General features: G+C 38.7%; 3 protein-coding genes across 3 annotated transcripts in view; all 3 read right to left on the reverse strand.

The window, feature by feature from the left end:
• LOC125880107 (nuclear GTPase SLIP-GC-like) overlaps nt 1–14,825 on the reverse strand; it is a 38,208-nt gene extending 23,383 nt beyond the window's left edge. Inside the window, exons 1-9 of the mRNA XM_049562385.1 lie at nt 14,605–14,825; nt 13,217–13,298; nt 12,573–12,685; nt 12,178–12,216; nt 9,349–9,382; nt 8,568–8,657; nt 8,064–8,151; nt 2,544–2,760; nt 2,190–2,423 (exon numbers count right to left, since the gene is read on the reverse strand). Coding sequence (XP_049418342.1) covers nt 2,190–2,423; nt 2,544–2,760; nt 8,064–8,151; nt 8,568–8,657; nt 9,349–9,382; nt 12,178–12,216; nt 12,573–12,685; nt 13,217–13,283 — 882 coding nt within the window. The 5' untranslated portion in view covers nt 13,284–13,298; nt 14,605–14,825. The remainder of the gene's footprint in view (nt 1–2,189; nt 2,424–2,543; nt 2,761–8,063; nt 8,152–8,567; nt 8,658–9,348; nt 9,383–12,177; nt 12,217–12,572; nt 12,686–13,216; nt 13,299–14,604) is intronic.
• The window catches only part of LOC125880106 (nuclear GTPase SLIP-GC-like), a gene marked incomplete at its 3' end in the record, with an annotated part of 101,903 nt that overhangs the window by 47,092 nt on the left and 29,306 nt on the right, over nt 1–25,505 (reverse strand).
• The window catches only part of LOC125880108 (nuclear GTPase SLIP-GC-like), a 41,968-nt gene continuing 33,927 nt past the window's right edge, over nt 17,465–25,505 (reverse strand). Inside the window, exons 18-23 of the mRNA XM_049562386.1 lie at nt 23,616–23,724; nt 23,370–23,503; nt 21,790–21,868; nt 19,770–19,851; nt 19,641–19,685; nt 17,465–19,517 (exon numbers count right to left, since the gene is read on the reverse strand). Of these exons, the coding sequence (XP_049418343.1) occupies nt 19,787–19,851; nt 21,790–21,868; nt 23,370–23,503; nt 23,616–23,724 (387 nt within the window). The 3' untranslated portion in view covers nt 17,465–19,517; nt 19,641–19,685; nt 19,770–19,786. The remainder of the gene's footprint in view (nt 19,518–19,640; nt 19,686–19,769; nt 19,852–21,789; nt 21,869–23,369; nt 23,504–23,615; nt 23,725–25,505) is intronic.

The raw sequence follows: 25,505 nt of genomic DNA on the forward strand, positions 1-25,505 counted from the left end.
ATTTTTGACTGCTGACTGTCCACACTGTTTTTAGCAAGTGTCCAGATCGGATCTGGCTCTGTTCAGACTAGGCCACATTATGACCAATCTGACAGGTCGCTGTGGCAACGACGTCGGAACGGAGGCGTCATCTAACGCGTATTGTGTGAAGTCATATAAGGAGCTGTTCAGACTCAGACGCATCTGTCCAAATGCGATTTGAAGCTACCTCCCAAAGGTGGTTTCGATCTGGTTTGCAAAAATCAGATTTCATGTCATTTATGACTGTTCAGACTTCATAAGAGCCATCTGGTTCCAATCTAGATTGGCTAAAAAATTGGCTGGCAGTCTGAGCAAGGCCTTAGGCAGCAGACATCATCAGTTATCCATGGAGAAGTGTTGCAAATAGCCCTACTCCTAACCTTGAGTGATGCCACTATGTCCAGGAGTGTGAAGCAATGGTCATTAAAAGACTGTGAAAACAGATCTGCAGTACTCTAAGTGATAATGTGGGCCTGCAACGTTGTTTTAGGATGCAGAAGGTCATCCATTACGGAGAGGTTAAAGAAAATACACTCATGGTCACTGATCAATAGGTCTTCACAACTGATATGATCAATATCGGGGCCCAGAGAAAAGACAAGGTCCAAGGTTTAACCATAAACTGTTGTAACTTCACACCACATGGTCAAGTCTTATCAAAATTTCACACAATTGATGACAGTCGGGACCCAAAACATCTACAGAGAAATTCGGAATCGTACTCATAGCACCACCTACTGTCAACAAGAAATGACAATTTTTATATTCTGATGTCCTCCTTCTAGCAGGTTTATCAGATCCACCTCAACTTTGTTCAGAATAGCTGTAATGCTTTGGTGATGCTAAGAAATTAAGACGTTATTTTTAAGGGGCAAGGATGCTTGAAAATTCACAAAACTTGGCACACACCTCAGAAGTCCTAAAATGTGTTATCTATGATTTTTGTGCTTTCCTATGGTCAAGTCTGGCTCCAATGCAAAATTGGAACACTGTGACTGATGTCATGTCCTTTCCCTCTTTTATATTTTCCTTGGCTCAGGATATGAGAGCAACACACCTGTGCTCAATACACTCTCATGCAATCGTTCAAGATTTCCTTCATTTTCAGGCTAGTTTTGTGGATTTCAAGCTAACTGTTATGCCTGGAGCACATGGATTAATGATACTAGTTACCTGGAGAGCTTACATACATTTCTTCCCTGTTCCAAAACAAAAATCAAACCCTGAAAAGTGTAGGGTTAGCTAGCTAGCTACTGAAGATATAGCCTATTGAATGTATACACATGCTGCTTTTACTCTGTAATGATTATAGGGCATGTGCAATATACCGGGGCGTCTGTAGTACGCACTCAGCACTTTGGCACCCTCCACTTTAACTAGCACACCTGCACTTTGTAATCAGATTGAAATTTTTATGGTTGCCCAACTCGGCACCTGTTGTGTGCTTTGTGGTTTACTTATGTTGTCTTTATGTTGTTCTTCTCTGTGTATTTTCTTTTCTTTTGTTGGCATTGTTGATTTTGCGTGTTTGACACCAACCTGCCAACTAGAGATAATGTCCATTAATGCACATTGTCCCATTTAAAAAAAAAAAAAAAAAAATCTCAATTACGGTGAAAAAAAGATCGACCCTGCTGTACAGGAACCAGTGAAGGGAAGCAGGGAAACTTTACTGATATTCAACCAGCTGTGTGGCTTTGCAGTGTGCACAGATGAACATTCTTTGGCTTCCCCCTGAGCTCCTCACCCATCTGCCGGCGGATGTCAAGCGGCTGGTGGCACAGCAGAAAATCAAACATTCATATGCACACGCTGCGAGGCCACACAGCTGGTTCAGTATCTGCAAAGTTTCCCTTTATATTCATTGTCTTGAGTCGATCAGCAGTGATGTGGTGGTTCACTTTTACACTGTGATCTGTAGCCTATAGTTCAGCTTTAGCGTCTAACTATCTTTGTCTTTTTAACCTGTTGTTGCTGCTGAGTCAGTTTGACATCCTGGATATATCCTTCAAACTTTATGATTTTATGATTTTCCTATAGATGTGATATGGATCTGTACTTTTTGAGGACAGATATATCAACTTCATTGTTTGTGTGTGTGTGTGTGTGTGTGTGTGTGTGTGTGTGTGTGTGTGTGTGACTAAATGTGACTTTTTTCTCTTACTTACTGATTCGCATTTGAAAGTCTTGCTGGTGGAACTGAGAAATTCTGGAATTTCTTTGGAAAAATATTTGGCATCCATGTCCATGAGATCTTGAGTGGATGTTTCACTCCATTCTTCTCCATACAGTGCTGTCAGCTTTTCAACAGTTTCCTTATAATCAGCACGAGCTTCCTGATCATTTTCCTGATTTGCATCACCCCGCAAGAAATCGAAGGACCACAGCTCTTCCCTCCACTCCTAAAATAAATGAATATTAATTACATTTAACATAGTTTAATAGTATAGTGTAGTATAGTATTTTTGCAGCTACATAATAAATTGCTTCACGTGGTAATAAATACATTTAACTAATTTTACCTCTCTTGTGATGAACTCAATGTCTGCCTCATATTTTTGGTTCCGTTTGTTAGCCTCCACTTTAATCATGACTGAGGTACATGCACTAACACTCCCAGAAGGCAAGAGATTCTCCTTTCCAATGACAGTATTTATCAGAGTGCTTTTTCCAGCCCCAGTTTTACCAAAGACACCGACCAGCTCCCTCTTGTCGATCTCCAAATCACCAATTTTCTTCCTGTTGTACAAGAGGTCAAATATAAGTTTGGAAAATATACAATACAGAAAGAAAGCAGACATCTGACCATGAACAGCCTGCTCAAACAGCTACAGTATAATCAATATTTTTATATTAACAATGACTATTGACATGCACAAAATATTGCAAATATTGCAGTTTTTGTCCTTATCCCCAAAAAGGCAGTGTTCCTACTAAGCTGTTTACACAACAAATGGAAATGAAAAGTCCAATAATTTACATGCAGCCTTGCGCACTCCATGCTTCGTGCTCTAACATGTAGTTTATCACAGGAAGAACATGAAAAGTGGATCAGCCAGAGGTGTCTTTGTGTCAAAATAGGATTTTTACAAAGTTCTCAGCTGAAGGCAGACTTGTTTAATAGTGCGAACACAGCCTCCCTCTGTGAGTCCTGAGTGACGAACACTTAATTTCCTTCATTCTAGTGAATGTTTATGCACCAATTTATGGTGAAATGTTTTTATCTATGTAAGGAAAAATATAAAATTCAGGTCACAATCGAAATTCTAAAAATAGGCTATGATATAATGTAATGCAGTAAGGCTCTCAGGCATTCAGTATTGCTTTTTTTATATATATATATTTTTCTCTCCTGTAGTTCAACTTTTCTCATTTAATGTTGTTCCTGCTGAGTCAGTACACATGAAGGCCTAGTTAACTTTTACAACCTACTTTGTTTCTTTTGTTTGAGGAATATCTTTTTTCGTACCCATTCATATCAGTAATAAATAATTTAATTTGAATTAATATGTGAACCCCTGAACTTGCATTGCTCACCTGTTTCACTAAGATTTCTGCTCATGTTCAAAATTTTCTGCACATTCAAAACATATCCCATATATCCCTGCAACAGTATACTTGTACTTAAGAGGAAAACACTGCACCATTACATTTACCTGACAGAGACACGTTACTGGGTATGTTGCACATTTAAATTTTTACTCACAAAATGTAGCACAGGACGATATGATAAAACATGATGCAATATCATTTAATAAACAGCATTACATAAGACTAAAAAGTCCACCTTTAACAGACATGGTGCTTACAATACCTCTCCCAACTGCAGGACTTTGACTTTCAAGACTGTGTGCTATTTATAGTTTTACCTAAAATAAAAAGTTTTGAGTACTTCTACAGCTGTCAACAGCCTACCAACATTCCCAGTTAGAGAATGAGTGAAAATGGAGTGAGGCAGTTTGTCTGGGGCTCAAAAATCACTAACTCCCCTTCTGACAATAATGAAAGCACAGCACAGGGCAGCTGGATGAAAGGAGAGACACAGGGCAATGCGTCCTGGAAAGAATTACAGGTACGGGTAAGTCCAGCTAAAACTAGTCTGTAGGAGACTGAATAAGTCACTTTCCCCCACTGGACCTTTGGCTCTTAGTTATTTTAGACACTTAAGCATTGTAAGAAGAAGCTCTGCTCTGTTTATTTGCATTTCTCACTGTCAGTCTGCTCGATCAGTAGATCAACTGTGTGACCATCAAGGTGGTCCAAAAAAAATTTTTTTTTTCTTTTTTTCATTAGGCCAACTTGTTTTTGGTTTGTTTTGTTTTAGCTGAAAATATAAAATAAGCCGCTTATATAAAACAACCTGATAGCAGAGGCTGTATGATGATGTCTAGTTTTAAAGAGAAAAGTGGAGTAAAAAAAAAAAAAAATTAAATAAAATAATGTGGTTGTATTTGCTCCCCTGCTCAGGTGCCTAAACACTGCGCGTTACATTATTGCTGTGTTGATATGATGGTATACTCTTCAGATTGCCTGACACAGAACCAGCAGTTTAAGCAGCAGTGTGCTGCACTTCATCAGAGTTGGAACACCAAAACAACTGGCTTCTCATGAGGCATAATACAGGATCATCCCATACTGAAAAATGAAATGCACTGGACCTTACTGAACCAATTCAAGACAGGATTTGTCCCATATGCACTGGATTATGCAAGTTTGGTCAAATATTGGTGGGGACAACTCTGTGCTCCCAAAATATTTGTAGGGACATGTCCCTACCGTCCACATGCAAACCTATGACCTAGAACTGAATTTAATTTGGCAAAGGTAAACTTTCACTATGGCTGTGATTAAACTTATAGTCAGACATCAGCTAGACATCTAAATTAAACCATTTTACATAACTATGTAGTTCTTGGGACCTATTTGTTATGAATAAAGTGATGCAGGAATACGTTTAAAAACCCAGATTCTCTCGTCTTGAAGTCAATGTGTTTTTTTGTATGAGTTTTTGATAAGATGCCTGAAATAAGGCAGTGGTTAACACAAGCTTAAGAGACTTTCACATTTGTTTTACCACATAAATACCCAACTCATGAATTTTAAAGCTTTTATGTGTCTTAATAAAGGTGGCAACGTTAAGTCTTATGACCGTAGTGTAGTTCCTTTATGGCCTAATGTTAACTTGTAACCTCTGGCAATTGCATTTACACTTAAAAAATCATAAAAGTGGTGATCATTTGTGAAGATTATCTTGCCAAACAAAATGTGTAAGTATCATAAATTCTTCTTTGCCACTGAGCTTATTTTCCGCAATAATCCAAAATCCAGTGGGAGAATTCTATTGGCTTATTGTCGAGGGAAGGGATGTTACATCTACATCATTCTACAAAAAATGTTATCCCTGCAGCACTCTATTCTGTGTAACTTAACCCTCTATGGTACCTTGTTGCCCTCAGGCAACAAACCCATTTTTGGCCTGTCATGTCTCCACAACGCATCCCTCTCAATGTTGCAATACTTTAAAAAAGAGGAGAGGCCATAGGGAGCCAATAACAATGCTTTAATTTGTCACATGACTTTCAGGAAGCTGTATTGAAACCCTTTTTTGCAGACCTTTTCAAATGAAACAGCTTTGCAATTTTGCTCCACAAAAAGGGTCTGAAAACATAATTTCCCAGCCTGATCTCACAGAAATACGTGAAATGACCACGACCTCTTAACACCATATTGCATGGTGGCAGCACATAATGGGTTGAAATTGCGTGCAGGTACCATGGAAACAATGCCAATGTAAAATCAATTAGGATCCTTTGTCGTGGTGGACACACAAATTTTCTGATTCAACAACGTCCTGTATACACATTACGCACAAAAACACAAAAGTGTTCTTGATAATGAAACGGCTGATATATTCCTCTGTTATAATTTCCCACCAATAATAATAATAATAACATGATAGTTTGGCTGTACTAGATATTTGATATATTCAGTAGATTTACTTTTTTATGACATTATTTGACAACTCTACAACCAGAAGATCTACCATCCCAAAAATGCTGTTGCTAGAGTACTAGCTAAAATATCTGAAATTAACCAATATCCTAGTCTCTATTGTCCACCAGACAATAAGAGATCTGCACCTTCTGATAGTCTGGGGACACAACTTTCTAAAGTGTGTTTAACACACCGGAGAAAATGCTAAAAACTACAGTCCCAAAAATGCCATTTCTAGAGTACTAGCCAAAATGTCGAAAAATAGCCGACATCCTTACTTTTTTTTAACATAGTTCATCTAGGTGCAGTGTATTTACTAGTTCGACTTTACTAGATATTTGATCTATTCTGTAGGTCTATCTTTTTACAACCCTATTTAGAGCCCTACTTTGCAAATCAGAAGAACTGCAACTATGTTGCTGATATGTATCAAGCTGCATGGCGTGGTCCTAGGGAATTGTAGTTTGTAAAAAAGTGTTTTTCCTAGTTTTGGACGTTGTAAATACTGAATTGAGAGTACACTGTGGACTTTAAGGAGATGGTAAACACATTTGTAAATATCTAATTTCTAAATGGATGAAAATGTATTTTATCCATATTTTATCCATATCTGACAGCACCCTCAGTTGTTGACTACACTCACGTCATAGCTGAGGTCAAGAGCTCTCTATAACAGTTGGTCCCATGTCTGTACCCCCTGTAGTTGCTGATTTGTAAGCCCTCAAACATGTACTGAGGTCAAGGTTCAAAGGTCAATGGCTGAAAGCAGGAGCTATGTAGAATCTTCATACTGACATATGTTACTCTCCAGGTTGAGACCTTTCCAGTGATGATTTAGCTCTACGACAAAGTTTTGATTTTTTCATTTTTTGGACACCGCTGAGTTCTGGCTGCTGTGGTGCTGGCTTGGGGTCCGCTCTCCCCTGTGGAGGGTGGCCGGGTTGCCAGGGGCTGCGGCCGCCTCCTGATGCAGGCGGCTCCATGTGATGGTGTTTCCTCTCTGGTTCCTCTGTGCTCAGCCTTATTTTTTTCTTATTTATTTATTTATTTTTCTTTTAATTTTTTTATTTTTTTAATCACATGAGGATGGGGGTGAGGGAGGTCTGTGGGGGATCTGTTGGGGATGGGGGTTTCTGCTTTTTTTGACATGTAAGCACTTTGTGCTACATTTTATTGTATGATAAGTGCTCTATAAATAAAGATTGATTGATTGATTGATTGATTGATTGATTGATTGATTGACTGACGGCAATTTGAAATGGAATGAAGCCCACAGACGGCAGAGAGTAGCTACAAAATAGTAGTGTGGTCATGTGCCTACAAAGTTGCGTGGTGATGGGTGAAACCCTTGAGATGTTATACACCTTTATGTGATGAGCCACACCCTCCGCAATATTCATTGCCTTATAGAAGCTCAGTTTTAGTAAGTTTTCCAACTTTTGCCAAGAGGGAACTTTAGATATTGGTCCCTAGATTATGTTCACCGAGTTTCATGCAGATCGCTCAAACTTCCTAGGAAGAGATCGATTTTAAGTGTTTTTCAAAAAATTCAAAATGGCGGAAAATTATCTATATAACCGGAAGTTATGGGTTCTTGAGGCAGATTTGTTCCTCATGAGGAGAGGCATCTCTGTGCAAAGTTGCATGTCTCTACGACATACGGGGCATGAGATATGCCCATTCAAAGTTTGCGATTTCAATCGGTTGCTATAGCGCCCCCCTTTGGCCAACTGATGTAATATTGCTTCATTCGCATCCTCCCATGACCCTCTACCACTGTGCCAAATTTCACATGGATTGACCAAGTCAGTGAGGAGAAAAACGTGGAACAGACACACAGACAGAGTTTTCGTCATTATGTAGTAAGATGAAGAATCTCTGTTGGGGAGTTTTTCCTTATCTGCTGTGACAGTCAAAGGACAGAGGGGTGTCGTATGTTGTAAAGCCTTCTGAGGCAAATTGTATTTTGTGATATTTGGCTACAGAAAAAAATTGAAACCATGTCCATATAACAAAGAATACAGAATATGAAAAAACTCAGTACTTACTCCAGGAACTGACTGAGCTTGTTTTGCATTGGTAGATTTTTACTGACACCCTTTATGGTGGATTTCACATCCTCCAGTATACGTTCTTCTGTCAGAGTAAAAGCAAAGAGCCATTCAGTGGGAACCAGTGTATAAAGTAAGCAGTAATGCATAATCAGGTGTCTTGTTACATAAAAGAGGAGAAAAAGAATATTAAAGCATGAGAGACACATTCTGGGACCCCTCAGAATGTATCATCTGGGTAACAAGTTAACACCAGATAAAAAGGCTGTCTGAGTTCAAATGATCAAAAAGTAAAAGTATACATCTATGTTATATATTGTTGCTATGCATACCTGCGGTTTAGTACACAGTTATGGCATACGTAACAACTATTCTGATAAGAATTTAACAGCCAAGTATTCTCTATGGCCAAGATATAGAAACAGATATTTAAGAAATAATACATTATAAAGTTTTAACCCTACAGAAGGTTGCTAATGGTTTAAAAACTTTTATAAATACCTAAATCTGATCTCCGTTTGTCATATCGTGGTATCTTGGTTTGTGGTTGACATTTGCTGGAGTCATCCTGAAGATCCAACCTTCTTTTTCCTTATTGGATTTAAAGAACAGCAACAAAAAAACAGAGACAGAGAGAAGCAAAAAAAGAACAGTTTGTTGCATGTGCCTCTCACAATATTAAAATGTGGTCTCATTATAATTGCATAGTCAAAGCAAGATATTACTGTTTGTTTGTTTGTTTGTTTGTTTGTTTGTTTGTTTGTTTGTTTGTATTTATTAACACAAATTTGTCCCATATATTGTCCCATATCCCCCCATATAATGGAAACATCAAACCCAGCATATATAGGCAACCCACATGCAAAATTGTGGTAGGTTAGAAGAAGTGAGAAGTGTCTTAAACCATGTTGAAGACGGTGAAGGCAGTGAATTCTATATTTTGGAGCCTCAATAGAGTATCCCAAACTGAGATTTGGATGTATGGAAATGAGGGGGTCTGAGGAGACAGAAGTCCTGTGGAATAAGTGTGGAATTGATAATTGTATGCAAATATGTAATGAGAAGAGGGTGGGAGGATTTTTTTTAAGGAGCTAGTCAAATGAAAGGAATGTTTTAGGAGGTAAGGAGCAACAAATCAGAATTTAGCAAAGTCCAAATAAAGAGTGGATTTAATTCTGATGAGACAAAGAATAGAATACTGTGAGCAGCAAAATTCCCCTCTGTCTTTAAAACATCAACAGACGCTCCAGTAATGTAATGAATAAAATATCATGTATCTCACCTTTATCACTTGCATCACTTGTGGACAGAAACACCTGTGGATAAACATGAATATCTGACTCTTAAAACAGCATTTGATCAAAAGAATTATATTCACATGAAATGATATCGAGAAAAGGGCAAAACAGGTGATTACGTTCAGTATACTTTTTCTTTCAGTCGACACTATGATCCATTGAGATGATTCTTCAGTCAAAGATGCCTTTATCTCAGGACACTTAAGTGCCTTAAATGCATATTTATGAAGAAGTAGTCCATACCCATTGAGTACAGCATACCATACCATGACTCAGTCATACCAAAAATTAGAAAAAAAACCAAAAACATAAGCCACAGGGGGAGCCACAGCGATCAGTTGCATTTTAGCCATTTTTAAGCGTTTTTCTGTTGTTATAGCGCCACCCAGTTGCCAATTAGAGTTAAACTTCTCCAGTCACCTTGAGGCGTCCTGTTCTACATATCTACCAAGTTTAGTAAAAATCAATATGGCGGTTAGGCCTAGATAAGAAATTAGCTCTCTAGCGCCCCCATTTTGTTTGATGGGGACAATAATGGAGGGGTCCCCTCAGATTATGTGTGGTCATATGCCTACAAAGTTGCGTGGTGATCGGTGAAACCCTTGAGATGTTATACAGCTTTATGTGATGAGCCACGCCCTCCGCAATATTCATTGCCTTATAGAAGCTCAGTTTTAGTAAGTTTTCCAACTTTTGCCAAGAGGGAACTTTAGATATTGGTCCCTAGGGTGGCCGGGTTGCCAGGGGCTGCGGCCGCCTCCTGATGCAGACGGCTCCATGTGATGGTGTTTCCTCTCTGGTTCCTCTGTGCTCAGCCTTATTTTTTTCTTATTTATTTATTTATTTTTCTTTTAATTTTTTTATTTTTTTAATCACATGAGGATGGGGGTAAGGGAGGTCTGTGGGGGATCTGTTGGGGATGGGGGTTTCTGCTTTTTTTTGACATGTAAGCACTTTGTGCTACATTTTATTGTATGATAAGTGCTCTATAAATAAAGATTGATTGATTGATTGATTGATTGATTGATTGATTGATTGATTGACTGACGGCAATTTGAAATGGAATGAAGCCCACAGACGGCAGAGAGTAGCTACAAAATAGTAGTGTGGTCATGTGCCTACAAAGTTGCGTGGTGATGGGTGAAACCCTTGAGATGTTATACACCTTTATGTGATGAGCCACGCCCTCCGCAATATTCATTGCCTTATAGAAGCTCAGTTTTAGTAAGTTTTCCAACTTTTGCCAAGAGGGAACTTTAGATATTGGTCCCTAGATTATGTTCACTGAGTTTCATGCAGATCGGTCAAACTTCCTAGGGAGAGATCGATTTTAAGTGTTTTTCAAAAAATTCAAAATGGCGGAAAATCTATATGACCGGAAGTTATGGGTTCTTGAGGCAGATTTGTTCCTCATGAGGAGAGGCATCTCTGTGCAAAGTTTCATGTCTCTACGACATACGGGGCATGAGATATGCCCATTCAAAGTTTGCAATTTCAGTCGGTTGCTATTAGGGGTGTAAAGATTCATCGATTACATCGATGTATCGATTTATTTTCCTACAATCTAACTGCATCGATAGAGCTTTGGCAAGTTGTCCCTCACTGATGACGATATTGCTGTGAAATCTATTTACAAGGTCAAAAATCGATTATATCGATTATTAAGCATTTGTGCGTTGTATTTAAGCATGACAACGTTATATACATGTATTTTTATCACTTCTAATCGTAAAGTTGCTCGATTCTCTTCACTCTCCCTGAGTGTGACGTTATCAGCATGTGCCGGTAGTGCCGACTCAAAACAAAACAAAGCATGGCTAACAGCAAAGAGGAGGCGGATGAGCTGGAGATTTTCAAGCCAAATTTGAAGTTGAGTGTGTGGAAACACTTTGGTTTCTGCGAAAAAGGAGGTGTTCTGGACAAGTCGGTGGCTGTCTGTCAAATGTGTACTGACTGAGTAAAATGACAGAGAAGAAGCAGGGAAAACTACTGTCCATTCAACCTGATAGGTAAGGTTGCACTTTATTTTTGTATATTATTGTACTCCTTTTATATTGAGTAAAATGACAGAAGTAGCAGGGAAACCGACTGTCCATTCAACCTAATAGGTTGCACTTTATTTTTGTGTATTATTGTACTCCTCTTATACTGATTGAAAATCACAAGAGAAGTAGCAGGGAAACCTACTGTTCAGTTGTAATTCAGCCTGGAGGAATGTTGATCACACTTTTTTGTCTTTTGATCAGCAGGTTCTGAACTTGTGATAATTATAGTATTTAATAAAAGGTGAATGTTTTTGCCATTAATCGTTGTGTTTACTTATTTATATCCAAAATTAATTATTCCCTGATTCTCTTTCAAGAAAAAACTCCCCTGCACTGTCCACAGTATTCAGGTATGTATTTCACAGTCACACTGGTTCAGTTTTTGGCAAAACAAAAAAAGTTACTGAATCGATTTCTAGCCCTTGAATCGAATCGAATCGAATCATATAGTTCTAGATGAGCCAAATATCGTTCTTGAATCGAATCGGAACCATGGAAAATGATATGAATTGAATCGTTGTAAAAATGAATCATTACACCCCTAGTTGCTATAGCGCCCCCCTTTGGCCAATTGATGTAATATTGCTTCATTCGCATCCTCCCATGACCCTCTACCACTGTGCCAAATTTCACATGGATTGACCAAGTCAGTGAGGAGAAAAACGTGGAACAGACACACACACACACAGACAGAGTTTATGTCATTAAGATAAGATAAGATAGAGACACATTCACTGGTTACATGTGAAATTCAGTGTCATACTTTACCTGAGCTGAAGAAGCTGCTTCTTCATTCTCCCGTTGACACTGTAGACAAAAGTAATACTTAATGAGGAAATACTAATGTAAGGCCATTGAAAACGTTTGTACAGAATAAATGCCATAGATGATAGTAAATTATATAAATCTGTATCCCAATTACTTGAGCAGAAAAATCAACTGTTTCTGGATTTGCTGTGTTTTGTTCCTAATAGTTGGAAATCTATTACAGTAAAGATATTTTATAAAATTCTAATAAATTCTGTTGTTGTCTATGAGATATACTTCTTCATCAAAACATCAAAAACTCATGCTCTCTATGAATGTATCTATATGATTGGGATTGATAAGACCAAATACATGTATATATTGTGTGTATATTGTCTTCACAGTGCAGAAATTACCTTTAACAACCTGAATCTGCGCTTGAATTTTAGCATGGGTCCCATTTTTGGAATCAATTTCTCGATTTTGTCGTCATCGAGACAAAAAAAACTTTCCTCGTCAAATTCGTGATCTGTAATTAGAAAATATTTGTTGAATCATACTTGTGCAAAAATGAGAAGAAATTTCAAATTGCTGCAGAAACATATTTTTATGAGTAATTATTTCAAGAGCATTACAGCCTCATAGAGCTAATAGCATGGTTGTGTGAGCTCAATGCAAATTGATTTTCTTGTATTTTAACTATTTGTCACTTTACTTTCAGTCTTTTCCAGTGCTGCTTGCACTGAGATCATCACCTCAATAACCCACAAGATGCTACTCAGCAGCAGTTATTCGTCTCGATCAGTGTGCCTCTTCTGATTGTGTGAAAATGTTTTTTACTCTTTTTACTCACCAAACACAGACAAGAATTGCCAGGATTTGTCAACAATGATTTCTCCCTTTCCTAAAAACTGTGTCTGTCAATAACATGTTAGCGCTGTACTGCAAAACAATGCTGCAGCATTTTAATGTCAGTATCATTAGATGCTTTCAGTATTGGTAGGTCATATTAACATTGTTTAATATATGTGTCCAGCAAATAAGCATGGTAGTACCTTACCTCCAAATGTTTTTATTAAACTACTGAGACCCCAGTCAGTCAATGTTTTCCAAATAAAATCACCCATGACCAAGAACTGCAACTGTAAGGTAAGGAAAAAATGATGTTCAAAAATCACTACACGGCAACAACAAAACCGGCACATCTACAAAATGGCTGCCAACAAAAAGGTACTGCACAACATGTAGGCTGGAAGGTTTAATAGTGAGCTGTATGAGCAAAGTTCATTGAGAGACAACTCCATAAATTCAGATCACAGGAAACCTGCACTTCCTCTTTTGCTCTTTGTACTTGCTGTGCAGAGCTTGCAGAGCAGCTTAAATTCCACTGTTAACATTAGTAGCAGACAATGACGAAGCTGGAATGGAGGCTGCATATGGCGTAACTTAATTTTTTATAGAGATACAGAGATAGGATACAAATACTGCATATGAATATTTGTGTTAAGACCTTTTTTATCACAATAAAACCCATTTGAATCTTTAGCTCAGATAAACTGACAGATCTGGTGGCTTATATGCTCCTGTGGGAATAATCATTGTTTTAAAAAATCCCATTTTAGACAAACATTTAAGCTTTGTCAGTGTCTCTTTAAACAACTATTGAGAGCAGACAGTTGTGATAGAAATCAAGCCCTGATATGGATTATCTTGATAAAGCACTTTAAATTACACCAACAGGAACAATAAATGAAGCTCAGTTTAAGTTCAATCAGGAAGATTTCTTTTCTCTCCATCCCGCTCCCACTGCTTCCTCCTGTCAGCTCACTATGGGTGTTCACTCTTCTAGTTATCCAATCAAACTTTGCCACGATCTCTATCAGCAAAACCACTGCAAACTTGTGAATCTGCTCTCTCCTCTGCTGCTGTCAGCCGTTATTTTAGACAGAATCTTCACACCCTCCTCCACCCCATTCACCTCCACCCATCGTATCATCCAGATTATCAGCACTTCTCCATCTTCCTCTCATCTATCTTCACCACCTCCCTATTCAACTATGGATTCATCACCTTCCTTAACTCATACCATCTCCATGGGGTCTAAAGACTTTCCACATTTTTTCATCCTTATGTGCACATGATATTAAACATTCTTTCTACTATAAAAAAGGAATCTCGCCTGATTGAAATGGCACTGTACGAACAGAAGCAAATTTAATAAAAAATGATTGATAATATGTTTAGTTCAGCAGGTTTATTAGGCAGGCAGGCAGAAGTACTCTTTGGAGGATGCAGGATTGGAGTATATTAACATGTTGAATATTAAATCTATAGTAAATGAATGTCAAAACAGCACACTAGGCCACTACATAGTATTTAACAGTTAAACTTAGTCTCTCAGTAATATATTTAGCTGTGAATGTAATGCATTGAGGTTAGCGTACTTACATCTGGGTGACTGAAGATGAATGGGCTGGAGGAGGACACGACGATCCCGCCTAAAATGACTGTTCAAAGCTACAATTCATCCAGCCCACAAGGGGACTTCGTGCAGACTTCACAATTCTCTGCAATTTTGATGATTATCTTTCCAACTTTACCAAACTGGTTTAGTCCGGCAGCTGCTGTTGCTTCTTCCTGGTACTGCAAACTGGCACTGAATCTTTTAGTGGTACAGCCTCCCTTCAACTCTGGTTATAAGTTCTTATGGCAAATAGATACACGCCCTGCACACAGTCAGCGCTACAGAGTTCCCCTCCCCCCCACAACACACACAAGTTTATGGTTATCCCTCTGGGCCTTGATCTGTTGTTTAAACTGGATCATCTGAGAAGGTTAGATGGGAAATGTCTCTTTGGTTAAACTAACAACTCAGAGTTTTAGAGTCTTTGTTCTAAACATGACAAGGGAGGAACTGTTTAATAAGAGGGCACATGCTGAAAAGGCTGGGAACCACTGGTTTAATCCTGAACATCACATTTAATGAGTTTATCCTGTTTTAAATATACATTCTTCATCTGAAAAGCAACTAGTGACTGCAGCTGTCAGATAAATGTGCTGGAGGAAGATGTACAATATTCCCCTCTGAAACGAAGTGGAGTTAAAGTATAAAGTAAATAACATTAGAAGGAAGTAGTAATAAAATCTCAAAACTGTACTTAGGTGCTGGACTTGAGGAAATGTATATTTTGTACTACTTTTCACCAGTTGTAAAAGGACAGGACGGGAGGAGAAGGTTCTTGTCGTTGTTGCTGCACTCTTGTCAAGTTCCTGCCAATGTTTGACAGTAAAAGCTCCCCCACTGGGTTGCTGAAGTGCCTTTGCTATTTCATGCCAGAATTTTCCTTTTCACTCTGTTGTGGTAGTCCCTCGAGGAAACATCAAAAAGTCTGGGGTGTTGTTGCCATTTCACAATCCCACCTCACAGCAGCACCTACATCGCTCCTCTTTGGCTATGCCATGTTTACAATAGTCCACAACAGCAAAGTCAAAGTCTTTTGGTCAAAGTCATGGCTGTGATGGGAGTGGTCGCCTCATGACGTTCCAATAGAAACATACTCATGTTCCTGTTGGGACATCATGAGGCATCCCCGACACAATGTTGGTTGTCGTCTACACTTTCAAAAAAATTCACTGGTTCAACTTTTAAAAATGAAGGTAACAATTTGCACACATTTTTTTAAGTAGTTCCAACTCTCATTAGTGAGCCAATCCTATGAGTCTTTATAATTTGACAAACTGAATTAGTTTAGTACAACTACTGTGATTTGCTTTGACCTCGAAAAACAAGCAGAACCAAAAGTTGGTGATATTTAAGGTGATATTTAGTGGTCAAAGAGACATTGTAATTTATTTACTTTTATTCAACCCAACTCAAAAATGGTAAATATGTTTTCAATTTGACCAACTTCTTAAAACAAGTTGTTAACTTTAATGTAAAAAACATATTTTTTGTAATGCTTTTTAAAACTTCTTTATTTTAAGTGTTATCCACTAGCCCTATGAATCATTTTTTAAAGTGTGCTCTGACACACTACACAGGATAAAACAATCAGTAATCACACACAACACTGATTGTCATTCACGATTTAAGCCGACACAGTAGGACTAATATCTCTCTTAAGTGTTTGCTACAGGCACAAGCCAACCATCCACATACTCACATTTACACCTGATGTCCTCTAAGAAGAAAGCTTTCTGCTGACCTGTCCTTTTGACTCTCACAAAAATAGTCTTAGATGCATTGTTACCGGCCATTACCATTAATCAGAAATTAATAACACACCCCAGCTGAGCCTGGTTGGACATTAAGAGCAATCATTATAAGGACAGAAGCTAAACTGACATGTCTTCCTGTATAATAGAATCTTTGGAAATGAACAGCACCCGGACTGTGTGGACATCTTTTTCTCTATTTTCCAAAATAAGGACCAAAAGCAACATTTTTGAATAACAATGTTAATGTCTAACAAGGCACAAACCTTCAGCTTTTGGGTAGCAAATAATTAATATAGGACACTTGATCTAGTGTTCAAACTGTCTTACTTACTGCTGGTGAAATGGGCTCTGTGTCTGTACGACCAGAAGGTGTAACATCGGGCCTCCACCCAACCACACCTATTCCAGGTAAATGTGAGAGGTGAAAATCATAACAGTTTGGTTGAGGCTGATTGCCTCAGTCACTGTGGGGAGGGTTACCTCTAACAAAGTTACAAAGGCATGGTGAGACATGTCATAAAACTTGCTGGCACACAGCATCAACAGCAGCTTACTCACCGTGCACACACCCAAACTCACACAGAAAGGATTCAACCGTCTGTCCCAAAGAGGAGCTAACCTCAAGGCATACCAGATCAGCCAAAGAAGTGAAAGATGGTTTGTTAAGAGTGGTGATGAATCTTTGGGAGTGCACTGACTGATGAGAGGGAAACAAAAGTGACGCTGATAATGACCGTGCAGAATTACACAATCTTTACACACTGACATGCTCTGTTTCACAAACACCAAGACTATGTGAACAAGCCTATTATAATGTCTAACGTACTGTGGTATAATTTACCAAAGGACAATATATTTACAACAACTACTTGGACACCAGATAGATAGCATTTGTGGTGTCTGTTACTGTCAGAGCTTGGGTACTGTAATGTAGCTTTATGTCAGGAAACTTAGCTTTAGGTAAGAACTTTTAGAGTTTTCAGTTAGAGGATTAAGACAAGAACAATGTTGGAAAATCTGTTGTTTATCTTACAGTCAAAATTAATGTTAATATAAATCAACATCAACCACAAAGAACTCAAACTACATGTGGCATTCACAAAACAAAACTTTATTGAGGTGTATTAGACAGTATACCATATCACACACATTTATGCATTTAAAATCAATGTGGATTAAAACAGAGCAGTTGTTGAGTAAATAACAAAAAGCCAAATACGCTAGTTTATGACTATAATCTAAACTAGTTCTCTCTACTTCTTATATATGAATGAAGACATACACAAATCATTATTTTGCAGTAAGCAACAGTTTTGTCCTTGAACATGAAAGAAAAACATCAAGATCACTCTTTGAAAAGTCTGTGTCAGATCTAACTCACAGCATGTACTGTAATGAAGGTTCAAGGTTTAAGTGAGACACCCAAAATATCGTTAAAATCATTCAACGTTAAACAAATATAATTTTTAAAAAAACATGGAAAAAACATGCACATATTCAAAAAGAAGAAAAACATGTTTAATTGTGAAAAACAAAAAGTCTCTGGGAGATCATAGTACACTGGTGGGTTAGACCCGCACCATAAAAACCACTATAGCCCCGTTTCCACCAAACACTTTCAGTTTAGTATCTTTGGAACCAAAGTAACCCTTCAGACATGGTACCTAGACCCTAGAGTGTCAACTGCAAACAGTACTCTTAAATGTGGGCGGGGTTGTTGTCACTCACTGCTCCGTCCAGCACTCACTGTATTTCCATTGACACAGATGGATGTCTGCACCTACTTTATCGTCCACAGAACGAGGCTGCACACTGACATTTTCAGAACAAAATAAAACAGGCTGCAGTGAGAGTCTCGCTCCAAGGGATATTTAAAAATAGCGGGTTTGTGTATTTAGTCCTTCTCAGGCAAGCTCAGGGGTTTAGTGTTGCTGGAGCCCACAGGAACAACGCTCCACAATGCTTTTTATCTCAGAGTGAGGATTGGGATATATTCTGTCACATAACCCCACCAAAATTAATACATATAAACATTTGAAGATCCACTCATTACTAAAAGTGTATGTCATAGAAAGACTAAAGTAATGGTCAAAGTTGTCACAGTGGCATTTAAGGTGTGTTGATTCAAGTCGTCAGCTCATGCATTGAGTAACATTACAAGTTAAGGCCCAAACATACTCGGGTGGAACGTACGCTGAACGGACTCCGCGGAGGTCCACGCGGACTCAAAGCGGACGTCCGCAAGCCCTGTGCGCACAAAGCTCAGATTTTACCACCGCTCCACGCACCAGTGACTGCCCGGCATGTATTTTTCACATCGTAGGAATTGTTCACGGACATTTTTACAGGAAACTACAATGCGGAAGTGCACTCGACTATGGAAGCCCGAATGACTGCAGACATTCCTCGCGGAGTCCGGTCCACTTATAGTACGCTCGAGTATCTTTGGGCCTTTAATGTTCCACCTTAAAAGTCGCCGGTAGTCGGCCTAGTGAATGAAGTTATTTTTTTCTCCGATTCCAGCTGCTGCGAGAGGCAGCAACACATGCTTTCATTTTATAGTTACAGTCTAATAAAACTCTCCACGGTATGAACAGTGGTTACAGGAGCTTCAAAACCAGCCACAACTCAGCCCTGAGCAGGGTGACCGTCCACTATTGACCAATCAACAGACTTCAGTGTTCACAGCTCCACCTTTTAGTACCAGATCTGTGTGCTAGGTACCCCAACAGAGGGGGGACCAAAAATGGGGACGGTACAGAACGGTTCCATTGGTACCATCCACAACTTTTCACAGTGGAAATGATAAAAAAACACGTACTGAACTGAACTTTACTGTACTGCTTGGTGGAAAAGGGGCTAACGTCTCTGGTTTGAATCCAGCTCCCTCCACCCTTCTCACCACATTTTCTTTCTGCCTCTGATCTATAATCACTTGAAAGCAAAAATGTCTCTCTGCATGTAATACACAACAACAAGCAAACTCAAAGTACATTAAAAACTCAAAAAGAACAGGGATACGATAACTTGACAAAAATGGTTGAGATCAAATCCAGAGGTGTCATGTCTCTGAGGGATCGGTGTGCCCACAGGGACCTTCAGTGGGTGATCAGGCATCTGCTGATTCTCTCCACTGAGCAAACCTGAAACGTCCACCAGAGAAACAAACAGTGAAGTTGTGACATTGAACAGTAATGAATTACAGCAGGGCTGTCATATCCTCTCTGCCATCATTGACTTTGATCATGAGTTTCACTAAAACTTACCTATGCACACGTCATGAATGGGTTGCTGGGATGGGTGGATCAGCACTAGTATAATTAAAAGCATTGTTAGCATTATTCAGAACAGTTCATAGTCAAAGAATTATGTGGACGTTTTAACAACAGTTTTACCGCATCGATGGTGATTCTTAATTTGGGCTTTTCATCAGTTCATCATAGTGGTTCTTCACCATCTGGAGCTCCACTGAAACGTCTACAAAAACCCCCAAAACAAAACATATTGTTCACCAGTGCACTATCAATTATTAAATGGTTGGAAATGTGGTGACTTATTCATTTCAATTAGATTTTTACAGTATTTTAGTGATTAACATATTTTTATTTTTAAATGTTCCATTTCGGCTTGTTCTCACTCCCAACTCGTCAAATACCACCACTTTGTCAGTGACTTTGGAAACAGATACAGACATATAGAGGCACCTTTTGCGGAGGTATGATACGCACTGGGCGGCGGCTATTTCTGATGCTGCTGGCAACTGCCGCAGTATAAAGAGCCAATAGGGCAGTCCCTATAGGGCAGGTGAGAGGGTGAATGGGAAAAAATAAACACCTGGTAGTTCACTGTCCGTGTGAAACCAAAGCTCAGTGGAGTTATTAAAAATGTAGTTGCTGGGATACCGTACTTATTTTAAGACAAACCATGGTGTTTTTTGTAAACCTAACTACATGCTTTTGTTGCCTAACCTTGATGAAATAAACCAAAAGCAAGGTGTTTTACCTATGTATTAAACGGAAATTTCGGTTTATTTCAACCCATCTCCTATCATCCTAAATTTGTTTCAAGTGACTAGTGACGTAGAAATAATAGTTAGCATGTTAGCCGTTAGCGTAGATACAGCCGAGGCGCACCTTGTAGCATCAGACCTGTTAAAACGTAAGTGAACAGGCAACCTTCAAGTGTAAAGTTAGTCCACTAAACAAGCTTTTTTCCCACAAAGACCGCCTCATATCGTTAGGATAAATGTCAGAGAACATATAGAAAACGACATGTAAATGTGTTGTCTTACCTTACCGGTGTGGTGCCATGTTAGCTCTGCTTTCCAAAGCGCGGCCAAACTATATCTCGCCAGCTCTAGATAAAGCCCAGCTTGATACTAACGTTACTCCAGGTGGAGGTGTCTCGTCCTCGGTCACATCCAGACCTTGAAAATAAGGCTGCAACCGGTCCCATTTCTTGCAACAGAGGCATTCCTTTCTGTGGGGAAGCTCTTCGTCAGTGTATTCTGACTCAAATAAATAAGGGCGGCCATCAAACTCTGCAAAATCAAATTCCTCCTCCACAAAGTCGAAGTCTGGCAAAAAGTCAGCCATTATTCTATAAATCTTTTATAAAATAAATGAATGAACTTTTCAGGCTCTTGTTCTCACGATATTTCGGCCGCGCTTTGGAAAGCAGAGCTAGATGGTAAACAGAAGAGCTTCCCCACAGAGGAGGAATGCCTCTGTTGCAAGGAATGGGACCGGTTGCAGCCTTATTTTCAAGATCTGGATGTGACCGAGGACGAGACACCTCCACCTGGAGTAGTATCCAGCTGGGCTTTATCTAGAGCTCGCGAGATATATTTCGGCCGCGCTTTGGAAAGCAGAGCTAACATGGCACCACACCGGTAAGGTAAGACAACACATTTACATGTTGTTTTCTATATGTTCTCTGACATGTATCCTAACGATATCAGGCGGTCTTTGTGGGAAAAAAGCTTGTTTAGTGGACTAACTTTGCACTTGAAAGGATGCCTGTTCAATTACGTTTTAACAGGTCTGATGCTACTAGGTGCGCCCCGGCTGTATCTAGGCTAACGGGTAACATGCTCACTATTATTTCTATGTCACTAGTCACTTGAAACAAATTTAGGACAATAGGAGATGGGTTGAAATAAACCGAAATTTCCCTTTAAGTTTATTTTGAAAAAGGCTGTATGCATGTTATGAGCAGAGCTGTACAGTTTCCTGAGAAAATGGAAATGTATTTAAAAAAGACACAATGTATGTAATAAGTGTCAAAAGAGACGCTGTCCGTGAACGTCCAAAACCAACACAGGAGGCTACCTAGCACGTCATATTTTGACGTTGTGATCCACTGACAAAACAGCGGTATTTGACAAGTTGGGATGAGAGCGCATTGTCCATTTACCTGGGATTGAGTCACCATCTGTATTGAGTGACAGCTCGATTGATTCCTGCATTGTGTTCAGTTCCCCCAGGATCAGCACCTAAATTAACAAATTCTTCATCACTCTTCACTCACACAGCCAAATATTGTGTTCAAGATGAACTAAATCTAACATGAATGAACTGTTTAGATGTGTGTTCAGAGGGCAGCTCAGACTGGACATATTGGCTAATGGGGGGTTTAAGCTCAAAGGGCTAAAACCTTCTTGTTTTTGTATCAGTTTACGATTATCATTATTTTTATTATTATTTTTCTTGTGATTTCTTTTTGCAAATTCCTGTGAGATGGTGCATCGTAGACCAAGCAAATTTTCTCCAATGACTGGATGTTGTGTGCAATTGCTGCCTAAGAAATATAACTCCAAGCAGCCTGATGGGGCCACTATAATTAAAGGTTAACTTTAATAATTATAACTCCTACATCGTGAGTGGGATTGGCTTGAAACGTGATTCACAAGTCCAGCTCAGTGTGTCCTACAAAAAAGCCTCAAAACCTATTAGAGTCAGCAGGTAAGATTTTTAGTCATTTTGAATTTTTTTGAAAAACACATTTTTTGACATCTCCTTGTAAACCGTTGGTCCAGTTTGTACCAAATTTTCTATGGATCATCGCTGGACCAAGCATGTCAACAGTTCTGAAAAGCTTCTTGATATCTCATGGTGTTTTGAGATACTGACACAATGAACCATAGAGGGGGCATGGCTCAGCACAAAAATAGACCTAACTCCATAACCGTTGAGCCAATCAACACAAAACTTGCAGGAAATGCCTAAAGTGGTGCCAGCAACATACCATGAAAGTTTCATTTAAATCAAACACTAGGGAGCACACAAATGCAAGAAAAAATGGGCGTGGCATAACATTAATCATGCTATAAATCAAAATGGCTTTTCGTCCAATCATTACAAAACGTGCAGGATATGTTAAATAATAATGTTGAAGTAAGTGTGTAAAATTATTTTGAAATTGCTCAAAAGGGGGGCACCAAAACACAAGGTTTTTTAGGAAAACACATTTCTGACATCTCCTCCTAAACCATGGGTCTGATTTGTACCAAATTTTCTGTGGATCATTATCAGACCGAGCTTATCAAGATTTATCAAAATCTTCTGATATCTGATTGTTTAGAAGATACTGACCAATGAACTTCAAAAGGGACGTAGCTCAGTACACAAATAGACCAAACCTCAACAACACTTGGGCTGATCATGAAACTTGCAGAATATGTCAATGTACATACCTGAAACATACCCTGAAAGTTCTATTCAAAATGACCACCAGGAGGCACCACAAATGCAAATACAATTACAAATGCAGCTATATTAACTACATAATCTTTTGTATGTTTCTGTCTCAGATAAATAACAACAGTTGAATGTTTGTGAAAGTCCCTGCAGTGTTTTAGTAGCAAAAGCAGCTTTCAGATTTTTAACTTGAATATTGAACAAGTCTTCATGTAAAAGATGAGAATTGTGGATGAACATAAAGATGTGCAGCACATGTTTGATTAATTGTATGAGGTATTTAAAAATGTGACAAACCATCAAGTGTTCCAGATGCTCCAACATAACATTTTTCGCCCTCTGAAACATGATGTCCTTTAATTCTTGTACATGGTTCTCAATAGTTCTCTTCATGTTTTTCAGCGAGCCTCCTCCTCTAATTTCTGCTGCTTCTAAAATAAAACAGTTAAATTATGTCAATTAAATTTTTCAGCACAATCACATTAAATGTAGGTATGTAGTAATATTGTGTCAGGTTGTACATGTCACAGTCTACTGTCTTACTTTTATAGCATTCTTGCATGTTTTCCTCGATTGTCTCCATCAGACTCTTGTAGATCATTTTCTTTTGCTCCCGGATGATTTTGTCAAGTTTTGTCTTAATTTTTTCTTCCTTAGAGAGACCACAAATTATACAGATTCTTTATTCTTTATTCAGGATCCCCGTTAGTTGTTGCCACAGTGACAACTACTCTCCCAGGGGTCCACACAAAATGCAAAAACAAGACAAGTCATTGAATGATCACATTATGTAGGTCAGGAGACATTATACAGGATGGTGACTATTAAACAGCATCATTACATGCGTGCCTTTCATTTCATTTATTTGTTAATACAGGAAAGGAATTAAAAGTAACATTGTGTGTTACAATTAAAACTGGCCTGACTCAGTAAAAAAATGGTTTTCAGCAGGTTCCTGTTATGCAACAAAAACGCATTATAATATAAAATACAAACAGAAATAATTAGCAGAGGCTAAACAACAAAATGTAGGCAGCTACATAGACATTGCAGAGCAGTGGACTGAAATGGAGTGAGTAGCATGGGATATGGGATTGAAATCAGTGGTTGCAGGTCTGTCCTTCCATCAGGTGGTGTTGAAATACGTGTTTAAAATGTGTAAAAGAGGGTATTGCTCTGATGTAGTGTGGGATCTTGTTTCAAAACTTTGAGTGAGTGTGACAAAATGATCTCTGACCGTAATTGTTTTTGTAAGGTGGTACAGGAATAAGTGCATGCGAGACTGATCTAGTGAGGTGTTGCTGTCTTGTGTTGTGACTTGGAAGTAGTGCACTAAGTGTGGGATTGGAGTTGTTGTGTAGGAGCTGATGAGTCCAAAGAGGGAGGTTACCATGGATCTTGTAAGCTTTGTTGTATATTGTTGCTATGGGTTCAATGTTTTCCTTGGTGGTTCAGGACCATATGAGGATATATTCGAGAGAAAGATTGCATGTTAGGTATGTGTCTGAAACAGCAGGGGTGAGATATGGTTTGATCTTGTTATAGACGTACAGTTTCTGGTTGAGCTTCTTTGTTAGGTTCTGAATGTGGTGTCTACTGTAAGTGAGATGTGAGTCAAGATATACTCCAAGATATTTGTAGGTTTCTGTGATGGTTAGTGTTTGATCTGAAAACTGAACAGGGCCAGACATACTGTAGATATTGTCTATTTAGGGAACTGAAAATACATACATTCTGTTTTCTTGACAGTGATAGTTAAATGATTATGTTTCAGCCAGTCATGTAAGTGGTTCAGATCAGATGATAGCTTTAAATTTAAGATGTCGGGGTTTGGGTCAGAGAGAATAATTACAGTTTCATCTGCATATAGAAAACAATTAGAATATTTACACACGTTTGGAAGGTCATTTATGTAAAGGAGAAAAAGTAGGGGGCCAAAGATGCTGCCTTGTGGAACTCCCATATTACAAGTTAGAGGTTGTAGGGTGAGATTTGTATTTGCTCAGTAAATATCAATAGTGCAGACATAGTTGATCGGGTGGAGCTGAAACCATACTGGAAGTCACTGAAGTTATTGCTTTCAAGGTGAGTGCTAAGTTGGTTGTAAAGGAGTTTTTCCAATAATTTTGATAATACAGGAGAAATGAAATTGGCCTGTAACTTGAAACCAGGGTTGGATCCTCAGATTTAAAAACAGGGATGATTTGAGGTGTTTTCCAGTTGGAGGGAAGGATAGAGAGCCTGATACAGTGATTGATCAGATGGTGGAGAAGAGGCATTAGTCTTTAAGAAAACCATGTTTAAACCATAAATATCACAAGCACGAGAGGTTTTCAAGCAGTTCAAAATGTTAAACATTTCATGCTGAAACCTCTTGCAATCTTTTCAGTTTCAGTAATAATGGTGATGATCACAATAAAAGGTCACTTTTAT

Source organism: Epinephelus fuscoguttatus, linkage group LG19 (genome assembly GCF_011397635.1).
Source record: "Epinephelus fuscoguttatus linkage group LG19, E.fuscoguttatus.final_Chr_v1".
Classification (NCBI taxonomy): domain Eukaryota; kingdom Metazoa; phylum Chordata; class Actinopteri; order Perciformes; family Serranidae; genus Epinephelus; species Epinephelus fuscoguttatus.